Source organism: Maylandia zebra, linkage group LG10 (assembly GCF_041146795.1).
Source record: "Maylandia zebra isolate NMK-2024a linkage group LG10, Mzebra_GT3a, whole genome shotgun sequence".
In the NCBI taxonomy this organism is placed as follows: domain Eukaryota; kingdom Metazoa; phylum Chordata; class Actinopteri; order Cichliformes; family Cichlidae; genus Maylandia; species Maylandia zebra.
This window is the reverse complement of record NC_135176.1, coordinates 779,826-792,882: the sequence shown is the minus strand read 5'-3', so window position 1 is coordinate 792,882 and position 13,057 is coordinate 779,826. Positions and strand designations below refer to the sequence as shown.

At 43.6% G+C, this 13,057-nt stretch overlaps 1 protein-coding gene and 1 pseudogene across 15 annotated transcripts in view; both read left to right on the top strand.

Moving 5' to 3' along the window:
* dlg2 (discs, large homolog 2 (Drosophila)) overlaps nucleotides 1-13,057 on the top strand; it is a 174,324-nt gene that overhangs the window by 107,828 nt on the left and 53,439 nt on the right. For all 15 annotated transcript variants that reach the window (XM_004561691.2, XM_004561695.2, XM_004561693.2 and 12 more), the window contains 3 exons: nucleotides 46-182; nucleotides 7,460-7,604; nucleotides 7,838-7,979. In XM_004561691.2, coding sequence (XP_004561748.1) covers nucleotides 46-182; nucleotides 7,460-7,604; nucleotides 7,838-7,979 — 424 coding nt within the window. The remainder of the gene's footprint in view (nucleotides 1-45; nucleotides 183-7,459; nucleotides 7,605-7,837; nucleotides 7,980-13,057) is intronic.
* Nucleotides 2,039-2,157, top strand: LOC111500603 (5S ribosomal RNA; annotated as a pseudogene).

Sequence of the window (13,057 nt, the reverse complement as noted above, 5' to 3'; positions counted from 1 at the left end):
CACACACACACACACACACACACACACACACACACACACACACAGGCCTTGGTTTCAGTATTGCAGGTGGAGTGGGAAACCAGCATATCCCTGGTGACAACAGCATATATGTAACTAAAATTATTCATGGTGGGGCGGCACAAAAGGATGGCCGGCTGCAAGTTGGAGACAGATTATTAATGGTGAGAAACAGCATGAACATCACGTGTAAGGCCCACATTGCACACACGTGTATGACAGTTCTGGATGTATACGAGCTTTAATGAAGCTCACTGAAAAGCCCGTATGAGAGGTGTGGCTTCTTAACCCCTGTTAATTCCCTGTGGATCTAAAAATGTCTTAGTGACAATATCAGCTGCAGAGCATTGTGTGGTGTTATTTGTAATCTATTTACCAGTGGTATGGCAACACTTGACAACCCAAACTGCTGTTTGTATGTGTTTGTGTTTTTCTGCCCCAAGACACTCGGACCCTATCAAACTGTAATTCTAGCCCACTTTTTATGGACTGTTTAACTCTGCTGATTATTCAACCTGTGTTTAAAATGTTCTTTATTTGGCACAGTTCTTCAGTATAGCATCTCCTCCACCAGATTTCCAATGTGATTTAACACTTTTAATACCATTTAATAAAGATCGTTTTTGCTCAAATAGTAATATGTTGTTTTTAGTTTGATGCTCTCTTTAAACACAGAAAGATGATATAGAAAATACTTAAGCATGACTGTACAGTAAAAATCACAGTGGTATAAACTTCATCAAGTAATAGAGGCTAGATGTCAGAGAATGTACAGTTACCTTATAACCTTCTCTGTGTGAGAGTATTGCTCCACTCCGTTACATAATCGATATATAAGGGGAATGACCCCCTTGGTCATGCCGTGTGAATACTTCTTTAAGACACTCTAGTTAGCCTGGCCACGTATAAAACAGCTGAGCAAACATGAAACCGTTGATGCGTCTCCGAGCGGCCTGAATCTGGAGAGAGCTGAAGTCTTTCACTCAGAGAACCACGGTTACAAAGTAACCACACAGTCTCAATCATATCGAGACTATCTTTACACACTGCTATACACTGCCAGTCGCCACCAAAAAAGGTCACACACTCTAATATTTCATTGGACTGCGTTTAGCTTTGATTATGGCACGCATTCGCTTTGGCATTGAATCAATAAGGTCTTGCAATGTCTCAAAATTTATTTCCATCCAGTGTTGCATTAATTTTTCACCAAGATCTAGCATTGATGATGGTAGAGTCTGACCATTGCGCAAAGCCTTCTCCAGCGCTTCCCAAAGATTCTCAAGGAGGTTGAGCTCTGGACTCTGTGGTGGCCAATCCGTGTGTGAAAATGATGTCTCATGTTCCCAGAACCACTCTTTCACAGGTTGAGCTGTTGAATCCTTGTTTTTCTTCTATTTGATTTCACCAAGCGCTCAATCATGATCGCCGATCACGATCATTCGGGATTTTTTTCCAGCCATCTTTCTGCCAGACGCAAGACTGCTGTCAGTGAGTCCTGCAAAACTAAGGGGCTGCAACAGAGCAAACTACTAAGGTCGGCCCGCAAGATGCTAGGCCGACCTACCACCCACCACTTTCATACTGCAGATCTTGTTCTGACGTATGGCATAGAAACTGAACATTTAGCAGTATTTTCTTGAAACCCATCTTTTGTCTAATCATCTCTTATTAACATTTGAATATATAATAATGGATTAAGCATGTAAGTTTAATACAAGGACATAATTAATCCACTGTTATCATGTGTCAACACAGTGCAGAGCAGCTACCTGAACTAAAAGTCAAGGGAATATTTGACTCCCTGGTATAATTCTCAAATGCACACCTTAAAGCACATAAATGTAGGCTGTAGAGGAAATGATGATCTTAATTTATAAGATCATCGTTTAGCTTGTAAAAATAGTTTGCTGCTCTGTAAAAAAGCCTGTAAAGCTAGACCATCTTACTATTCATTAATCAACAACCCCAGGTTTCTCTTCAGTACTGTAGCCAGGGTGACAAAACGTCAGAGTGGTGCGCTTACAGTCATACCACCCCGAGCACGCCCGCTCTCGTATGAACTCAGAAGCTGAGCAGGGTTGGGCTTGGTTAGTACTTGGATGGGAGACTGCCTAGGATTACCAGATGCTGTAAGTTTGTGGGGTGGCTGTAGAGCAGGTCATCTGCTGATTGGAAGGTTAGTGGTTGGAACTGGTTCCTCAGGTCTGCATACCAAGTATCCTGTATGCTTGTGTGAATGTGTCATGTTGTAAAAAGTGCTTTGAGTGCTCCGTAAGAGTAGAAAAGCGCTATATAAGAATCCGTCCATTTACCATAAATTTTTAACCATTAGAGAAAAAAATTGTCACTGACACGACATTGTGCACAGCTACTTTCGATACCATGTTCCATACTGTAATATCTATTAATTGGCTACACAGGCCTAAGAGCAGTAGTTAAACTGTTACTTAAATGCCATCATTTGATCCAGCTAATCATAACTAATTATAACTAATTATAAACAATCTCAATCTTCCTTTTTCTCTTGAAAGTTGTGAAACAGCCTACTTATCATCTGCAGAGGAATGGTTTGTTTAAAGCGTTTTAGTCAGGTTTCAGAGCCCATCACAGCATTTGTGAACATTACAAATGAGAACTGGGACAGGTGTAGAAACTAAAGGACACCAGCTACTCCAACCCTAAGAACAAGTAGGGGTGCAGAAGAGTGCTGGGTCTGAAACACCCTGGAAGTAGGAACTGGGACCGGTTGAATCCTAGCCACCCTCACCCGAGGAACTGCTACGGGTGCAGGGAATGGTTGGACCTTAGCCACACTGAGAGCGGGAGCAGCAGCAGGGACCAGCTATTTTAAGGCAGTTCAAAAACATCACCCTCAACGTCATTTAAGTCAGCCTTAGACAAAAAATTCCCACTCATAACTTTCCCCACTAATTAACAAGGAAAACTGAGTTTTTATCCCAGCTGATCTAGAAAAACATGCTGAGACGAGGCAGTGCTAGCTACTCACAGCTACTCATCTTTCTGTTTCAAGAGAGCATCATACTAAAAACAACATATTGGGCACAGTAAAGGCTCCTAAAATGTATCTGGATGCTCCAATATGTAACAATCATGCCTTCAGACCTGGGCTGGAGGACATCACGTTTGTGACATGGCAGGGAAGAGGGATTTGTTCTCTCAAAGATATTTATATTGATGGACATTTTCCATCTTTTCAGCAATTGAGGGTGAAATTTAATCTTCCTAATTCACATTTTTTCAGATTTTTACAGTTGAGACATTTCATCAAAGCATCTATTCCACAATACAATTTGATTCCTCGAAACTCAGTGTTTGACAGCTTCGTGTCAGTTGAGCCCTACACTACAGGTGCTGTGTCTCGCTTTTTCAGGGCCTTACTGGATATATACAGTCCTTCATCTCATACTTTTAGGGAGCAGTGGCAGGAAGAACTGGGGGTGGATGTTTCTGATGATCTTTGGCAAGAGTGCATTAAATGGTAATGGCCTGTATTTGTATAGCGCTTTACTAGTCCCTAAGGACCCCAAAGCGCTTTACACTACATTCAGTCATTCACCCATTCACACACACATTCACACACTGGTGATGGCAGCTACATTGTAGCCACAGCTGCCCTGGGGCGCACTGACAGAGGCGAGGCTGCCGGACACAGGCGCCACCGGGCCCTCTGACCACCACCAGTAGGCAAACATGGGGTTAGTATCTTGCCCAAGGATATTTGGCATTCTTCCATTAAGAATATATATTGTAGTTCTATAAATGCTAGACATAGTCTGATCCAATTTAAGGTTGTGTATAGGTTGCATTTTTCTCCCACTAAAGTGGAAAAAATATATAAGAGCGTTTCAGCCAGTCTTAAGTGTTCAAGTGATCGAGGAACTTTATCTCACCGTTTCTTTCAATGCCAAAAACTAACTTTTTTGGAATCATTTGTTTGATTTTCTGACCAAAGCCTTTGGCAGGGAGTTCCCATGTTCCCCTTTGCAGCATTATTTGGGGTGTCTGAACCGGGATGGGCAAGGGACAAGGCAGAGACGCAGGTTGTGTCAATGACCACACTTGTGGCTAGAAAGCTGGAAGTCTGATAAACTTCCTACCTTTGAAATGTGGTTGAGAGAATTTGGAAATGTACTCCACCTGGAGAAAATCAGGTTTACCTTGTCTAACCGAGAGAGAGTGTTTTATAAGATTTGGCAACCAGTCATTAGCCTGATGGATAAACTTAAGTGAAATGTGCTCTGTCTTAACATTTATGTATGCTGTATTACCACCTCGTTGACTTGCCGTCCACCTTCTATTGTGTTCTTTGGAAGGTGATTGTTGTATACTGCTCAATTATAAAATCCATAAAAATATATTGAAAAAATCCCCCAACATATTAATATTTAAACATAAAAAGATTTTTATTTTCATTTCTATTAAATGCAAAGTGTTACATTACATTGAAAATCTGGTGGAGGAGACGTTTTGGTTAAGAACTGTGCAAAATGTCTTCACACTCACTTATCCAGGTAAGAACATCTCCAAAAGTTGATTCTGTTCATCTGGACGTTTTCAGTGGGAGAAACGTTTCGTCATCATCAGGTGACGTCTTCAGTCTCAGCTGACTGCAGGTTTCAATCTTATGAACAGGACATTTGCATAATGACTGAAACCAGCCCACTGAAGGAACAATGGGCTGGGAGGTCAGTTTATAATCATCAATATGTAAAGTCTCATGACCATGGTCAACAACCACTGATCAAAGTCCATGAGTCCCATTCACAGAGAGTTGAATGGCTGCAATCACAGCATGTAAGATGGTGACAGATGTACCCTTAGGCCCCTCCTCCATTCAGAGATGGTCTTTCCCTTTTCACGTAAATGGCCTCCTTGACTCCGCCCTCAAACCAGCGTTCCTCCCTGTCCAGGATGTTACATCCTCATCATTGAAAGAGTGTCCACTGGCCTGTAGGTGTAAATAGACTGCAGAGTCCTGGCCTGATGAGGTATATCTTCTGTGTTGTGCCGTCCTCTTAGCCAGAGGTTGTTTGGTTTCCCCGATGTATAAATCCTGCCAGTCCTCCTGCACTTAACAGCGTACACTATGTTACTCTGTTTGTGTCGGGGGACCCGATCCTTGGGGTGGACCAGTTTTTGGTGCAGCGTGTTTTGGGGTTTAAAAGCCACAGAGACCCGGTGTTTAGAAAAAATGCGTCTCAGCTGCTCCGATACTCCTGACATGTACGGGATCACTACAGGTGGGCAGCGGTTGTCCTTCTCTCCTGGATCTGCTGGAGCTTTCTTTAGGAGCCTTCCCAGCTTTGACAAAAGTCCAGCTGGGATAACCACATTTACTCAGGGCCTTCTTGATGTTCTTCTGCCTCCCTGGCTGCTGTGTCAGTGGGGATGGTGTTCGCTCTGTGTTGTAGCGTCCTGATGACGCCCAGTTTGTGCTCCAGTGGATGATGAGAGTCAAACCTTAGATACTGATCCGTATGTGTAGGTTTACGGTACACGTCAGCTTTTAGATGTCCCCCATTACTGATGGAAATCTCACAGTCTAAGAAGGCTAACCTGCCACTGTTCATATCCTCCCTGGTGAATCTGATGTGTCGGTCCACCGAGTTAATGTGATCCGTGAAATGTGGAACATCCTGAGATTTGATTTTCACCCAGGTGTCATCCACATACCTGAACTAATGACTTGGTGGTGTTCCAGGGTAGGATAGCAAAGCCCTCTTTTCCACTTCTTCCATGTACAAATTGGCCACAATGGGTGAAACTGGGGAGCCCATGGCACACCCATGTTTCTGCCTGTGGAACTGACCCTTGTATGTGAAGTAGGTGGAATGAAGACACAGCTCCAAAAGTAGACACACTTGGTCGATGTGAGCGGTCCTGTTTTACTCAGAATTCTCTTGTTAATGTGTTGCTTCCATAACTTTGCCAGTCTTCTAGCTTGCTTACTTGCCACAGTGCACTGTGCCACCTACCAATAGAAAGGAAAAGATAATGTGCATATTTCCACGAGAGAAATCCCACGCCTGGACCATCATTGACTGCTGCCATGATTCTAGCCTACGTCACAGCGTCATGTGCGCTTTTTACATCCAACACAAAAACTGCAGTCGTGGTGCTTTCGATTGTACTCAGAACTCAGAAATTCTGCCTTCCAAACAGGAAGATGTAGGTAACACCAGACTGCAGATGAGCTGCTTACAGGGCTGGACTGGGACAAAAGATCAGCCTGAGCATTTTGACTAGAGACCGGCCGCCATTATAGGAAAAACCATAAAGCCTTTGAATGAAAACAAACGCTGTTGTGACAGTGATGTACACTGTTCTGATGGTATATATGCATCAATCTATCAATCGTTTGTTGTAAGATTCAGATAATTATTTTTTAAAAGCGAGACATTTTAAATGAGAATAAGAAAGTATTTCTTTGTGCCCCCCTCTCCCTGTTAATGCCCTACCTGGCCCCCTGGCAACACTTTGCTAGACCCGCCCCTGCACAGTCACCAGCTGTCCAGATGAGCAGCATCAGCTTTTGGAGAACTGTGCCAAATAAACACAGTTTGAATAACCAACACTAAGGCTCATCTGCTAATTGGAAGGTTGGTGGTTCGATCCCTGCCTGCTCCAGTCTGTGTGCCGTGGAGAAGATACTGCCCTCAAGTTGCTTTCCATTGCATTTGTATGAATTTCTGTGAATGCTAGATATGCTTGTGTGATTGTGAATGGCAGCTTGTGTGAAGAGCTTCAAATACTCACATAGAGTAGAAAAGTGCTACATAAGAACCAGTGTATTTACTCTATTATTACACACTGATACTGCAATATGTTTTTGTTGCTTTAGGTTTAAAATAGTCACCGGTCGTTAGAACAGGCGTTTCCCCGCAGCACGCCAAATAATAAATACTTGTCAAGATAATAGCAGCCATTACAGATTAAATCTTTAAATAATTTCATATACTAAAAAGGACAAAACTTTGCACAAACATTTCCTGGCTTAAAATACAGAGTTCAACATCCAAAATGGAAACATGTCGATTTAAGCTGAAGCTTGACTGGTTAGTGAAAATATACAACCAAGTTAATTTTAGTTAGAAGTCAGCCTTACTCAGTATGCAGTGGGAGTCATAATGGGAGTCATTATTTCATCATTTCATTAACCAGGCAGCCGTCATACTGTAGTGAGACGTGTCTGCCACTCTCTGTGAAAGCAACCTGCTTAACAACAAGCCGTCTCTCTAGGAGGGCATCTGTCTTGCTTAATCACCCCCTAATTAAATTACCTCTCTGCGGGTGTGTTCTCATCCGAAGACCATCTGTCATAATCCACTCTCACGGACGCAGGGAGCTTGTTGGACTCTTTAGAAACGAGCAATAAGAAGAAAAGGTCGCCTCTGAACCCATATATCTGTCTGCACAGGTGAACCACTACAGTCTGGAGGACGTTTCTCATGAAGAGGCTGTGGGCATTTTGAAGAACACGTCTGATGTGGTCACTTTAAAGGTGGGGAAACCCACCAGTGTGTATCTATCAGATCCCTATGGGCCTCCTGATAACATGCAGTGTAAGTCTTATGGAATAGATTGTTATGCAGTTGCTATGAACTAGATTAGTCCGTAGTTATATATCAATAGAATATGGAGAACCAGACTGCAGCGAGCTTTACTCAGTCGAATATGTTGCTGTTTAGTTCATAAGATTCGTGATGTACACAGTACATCTGTCTTCCAGATGTCAGTTTCTCATCTTCTCTGTTTAGTCATCTGTTACTCTGTTGTTTGCTGTGTTGTGCTGCAGCTTTTTCTCCTGCCATGAAAAATCACGTCTCTTCCCCCGTCAACACCGGCTCTCTGCATTACAAGTCCGACCTGCCCGTGGCTTCCCCTGAGAGTTATTCACCCCTCTCTACGCACTTTCCGAGGGAAGAGGATGTAAACAGGTTGGGTGGTTTTTTCTTTTGTCTTTAATTACCTCCTCATTACAATATGAGATTCTTTAATGATTGGCTTCAGCTTACTAAAGTTACAGGTACAAACTCTTTCCACCTCGCTCCTGCTGTCTCTTGTCCCGATCTGTCTTTGTGTGCAATTTTGAAAAGCCATTAAAACTTTGTTTTAAACTGTTCTCTGGGGGAGTACACTGTCTAAAAATTAAAGGAACATTTTGGAAACATATCCGATTTCAATGGGGAAAAAAAGTCATGGACTATAACTGTGCAGACATGGTGTTAGGAATGAAAGGATGTCACATTGTTTGATGAAATTAAAATGATTAGCCTACAGAGGGCTGAGTTCAAAGACGCACCGAAATTCGGAGTGATAAAAATGATGCAGAGTGCTACTCCACTTTGCCAAAGTTTTACTGGACCAGCTCAAAATGTTACTCATTAGTTCAGACTCTTTCACATCTGAACATGTGTTCATGGTGAACCTTGGTGCCTCCCTAATGAAGTCTGGTTCTGTTAGTCCACGGCATTCACACCTGTGGCCTGCTGGAAGTCATTTTGTTGGGATGTGGCAGATACGCTTCCTGCTGATGGCTCTGTAACTGTCTCCTGACAGAGCTGAGGACACAGTCAGTGTCAGTGTCTCTGTCTGTCAAACCACTCCTGTGTTGAGTTTTTGCACCTGTTGTTAATGTCATGAACACCAAAGCAACAGAAACTGATTAACTCTGCTACTTAACCACCCAGACCAATATCCCAGTAGTTTAACTAACTTGATGCTACATTCTGATTAAGAAGTGTTCCTTTAATGTGTTTATTGTTTGCGGTATAATCAAACCGCGTTACTATGGTGCTGACATAGTAAAGAGTCCGAGCAGTAAAACAGATTTCTAAAGGCTCAAATGTGATGTGCTTAGCAAAGAACTATAAAACAATGCATCTACTAAGTGCTCTGCTTTGCTCACAGAGACTGATGCTTTGTCGTATGATATTCTCATGATCACTTGAGCTTTTAGGCTTGTAAATCATCCATAAAGATAAATTATGTTTGTTGGAGACGTTTCTTTATAAAGCTGGTGCTTTATAAATGCTAGGAGAAAATGCATATGGTGTTCATATATTTAGCCTTATACAGGTCTTTAAATGGAAAATGTGCTGTTTCCAACTCTGCTCGAGCACTCAAAGAACTTAATACAACATTCATCCATCTGACTGCACTCTAAACCTGACTGTTAGAGTCTTTGCTAACATTGACATTGATACATCAGACTTGGGGTTAATTAACTTGCTCAAAGACACTTAGGATTGGATTGGATAAATGCATTTATTTGTCGGTTGCAGTTGCCTGCAACTGATATAACAAACCTTTCCGACCGTACATATAAAACACAAATTCACAATGGGGAGACAGGTCAGGCTAGGTAGCAAAACGAAAAACAACTAAATGTGTAAAACAAAAGGTCAGATCAGGAGAAAAAAAGAATTTCTGCTCATACTGATCCTTAAAGGCAGTCAGCATGAGGAGAAGACAAAAACTCCATCACATAAGAAGCACAAGTATCATCACATCATAACATCATAAAAACACAAGACAAGCAACATGGGGGAGTATGCCAATGTGCACAGCTGCATCTGGGACTCTGCAATCTTGTGATTGCGCCTCCAGCTGGACCGCTGTCCACATCAGATGGGAGGTAAGCATGTGAGGAGGCGTTGGATTCGGGGAAGGCGGGGATGATGGTGAGGGCGTGTCAGTATGTGTGTCCTGAGTTCAGCCTGAGAAAGTGTCCTTTCGCCCCGAATTGTTGTTGTTCTCGTCGCGTCAGCCTTCAAGAGCATCCAGCTGGCGCCGTCAGGGTGGGGAGGTAGCTGATGGATATGTTGTTTTAGAGCGAACAGACTGCATCAATTTTACAGTTGTTCTTATCGTCTGTCAATGGTCTCCGGGGCTCCTCCAAGATCTTTCCCATATTATATTCAGTAGGAACAGTCTGAGTACTCACAGCTCTTCCCACATTTCGATCAAGGTGGCAGTCACCATTTTCTTCCATTTCCGATACACCATGCAGGGCCAAGCCAGCTCCAATCAGCAAGAGCCCCATTAGCCGAATAGGTAGATGTCTTCAATGTCCTCAATAGACAGTCCCGCTAGGCACACGACGCGCCACTTCTGCCACCCGTCCATCGTGTATCCAGCAGGGAACGTCCCTCCAGGGCACTCAGGCTCCTGATCTTAGGCTTCTCGTTGAGAAGAGGGTGTCAATTGCATTAAGGGACCAGTTGATCAAATCCATAGTTCTTCTTTAGGTTTTAGAGAACCAGAGCGAGAATGAGAAGGTCTCTCAGGGTTAGAGTCAGACAAGACCAGACAAGGACATAGAAGCAGCAGCAGGGAAGATAAGGAGAAGGAGAGGATGAAAGATGCGTCCACCTCCTCCGAGAGCCAAAGACCAAAAAAAAAAAAAGGCATGCCGTCTGGAGGCTGGAGCAGCCGTGGATTAACCTACCAACCTTCCAATTAGGAGATGCCCTGCTCCACCTCCATATTAGCAGGGCTGTTTGTAATGCATCAAATTTTGCTTTTCAGTGTCATAAAGGTGTTGGATTTGACTTGAAATAGTCTTTTAGCACGGTAGTTGGAAAGTTGGTTCACCTTACGCTAACTGTAGCACATTTTCTAATCCCCTATCTTCTACCACTTATAGTGGTCTACAGTCCAGAGCAATCCATTAGTCTTCCAGTAGTCTTTTGAAGTGAAATTTGCCTCCGATCAGTCCTAGCAAACCACTTTCTTCTGATTCTTTATAGCTCTGATATGTGCATCAGTGTAATCGGTATAGCAGGAAATCGTGCACTGACAAAAGTTCCCCTTTGCATGAAATGCAAAGTGCAATTAAATGCTTTTTTTTTTTACACATTACTTTTTTCAAATTAAATAATCGCAATTAAAATTCATTTCCCACCTCTAGTTGAAATGTGATTATGCGGTATTGAGATCCCTTAAGGTTTCCATTTAGATGGCTAAACTCCTCACCGTATCTCTAAGAGACAGATCACCCACCTATCGAAGAAAGCCCATTTCCACCGCTTGTGTCTGTGATCTTATTCTTTCTGTCACTACCCAGCGCTTCTGACCATCTGTGACAGTAGGGACGTAGTTTGACTGTAAATTGTCAGCTTCACATTTATGCTCAGCTCTCTCTTCACCATGACCTGATGGGCGATTCGTCCCCCTCATGCCAAGACTCTGCTTCAGTTTCACTGGTATTGAGGAGTTCCTGGAAATATCTTTCCATCGTCTGATTACGGCTTCATTTGAGGTCAGCAGTGCCCCACTCCCAGTATACACCTTGTGAATAGAGCACCGCTTACAAATTCTGAATCCCATCTGACAGTTTGATAGAATCACTTCAAGGAAGACCGAAAGTCTTTCTCCATGTCTTCATCGAACTCTTCCAACACACAAGTTTTTTCTTCAGCTACCAATCAGAATACATTCTGTTTGGTGTGGTGGTACCCTTCAGCTACATCTGTAGTTCCACAGGCTAGACAAGACTGAACATGACTCTTTCTTTAGCTTATTGGCAAAAGAAAGAGTCACAGAATCAGAATCAGTGTCACCCATCTGGTTCGGAGAAATTCATGCACTAACCACCTTGCAGCCAAAGCTCCTTCTAGAAGCCTCAGCAATGGAGGTGCTGAATATGGTTCATTGTGACCTGATTTCCCCAGCATCCCTTGGATATAGGGATGGAAGTCAAGTAGTTCCCAGTAGTTTAATTCCTCTGGAATTGTTACTTTGATTTTCTATCGATTCCACTTGCACTCACGCTACAACCAGCTTATTTCAATTCTTGTGCAAGAGGTAGAATATAGTGGCGCGGTCTGCAGCATGGATACACCCATTACTTTTATTTTTTAAAAAGGACATGAGCACAATGCAGGGCAAACTGTGTCCAGAACAGAAACAACTGCATCATGCTGCTAATGCTTTCTCAGGTAGAATCACCGTGGCACTTTAACCTCCGAAGACCCGAACTCTTTCATGGCATTTTTAATTTTTCTTTGCTATTTGGGCTGATTGGGACCTGATGAATGTAAAAACAAAGAATTACCAGATTTTATTTTATTTTTTTACCTGATTTTTGTTTCTGAGAAAAATGAGAGCCACATATGAGGACATTCGTTTTAAATTTTGATAGAACAGTGGCAGTATAATGTCCTCGTAAGTGGATATCAGGCCCCTGAGGGCATCAGTCACTGGCAGGGAGTGTGGTGAGGGGAGATAGGCCTTGGAGGGCCTGGGAGTTCCCAGAGAGGTGGAGTCTAAGACCCGACCTGACATATAGACACAGACAAACAGGCACACACAGACACAAACATGCATTCCCACCCTCATGCACACATATACAAACACTCAGCACTCACCCAACGTAAGGATTGACATAAATGGTCATGTACACACAATCACACTCCCCAAACATACTCTATACCCCGGGTCCAGGTACCCTCGCCCCCAGAGGGGGAAACAGAACCCAGACCCAAGAGATGTTACCCTTCCCCCCGGGGTGGAGGCAAGCAGACCGTCCCAGGCTCCGCAGCAGCAGGGAGGCCAATCGGACAGCTAACATCTCCTCCCAGCCCCCCCGCCCCGATGGCTAGCAGAGAACGGGGGGGTGTGAAGACCCCATACCTCCCTCCTCCCGCTCATGTGTAGTGTTGCTGCGTGTTGTTTAAAGTGCATTTAAAACAAGGGAGAGCATGGTGCTGCTGCCAGAGAGCAGCAGGTGTTAGCACGGCCCCTCCCGAGAACCCTCAATGTCTACATGGATTTAAAATTGAGAGGTGGGCACCGGCGCCAGAGGTAGGTTTGAGTACACAGACCGTCCGCTGGACACCGTTAACGTGCCCACCCTCAAGGCCCTATATATATGTGTGTGTTATGAGAGTGTGAGTAATGTGGATGTCTAAGTTGTGAGATAAAATTGACGCACAGGTGGCCAGAAGGGGACAGGGGGGGGATGTCTCCCCTGCAACCTTGTGACACACCCGCACCCCAAGGCCCTACCTGT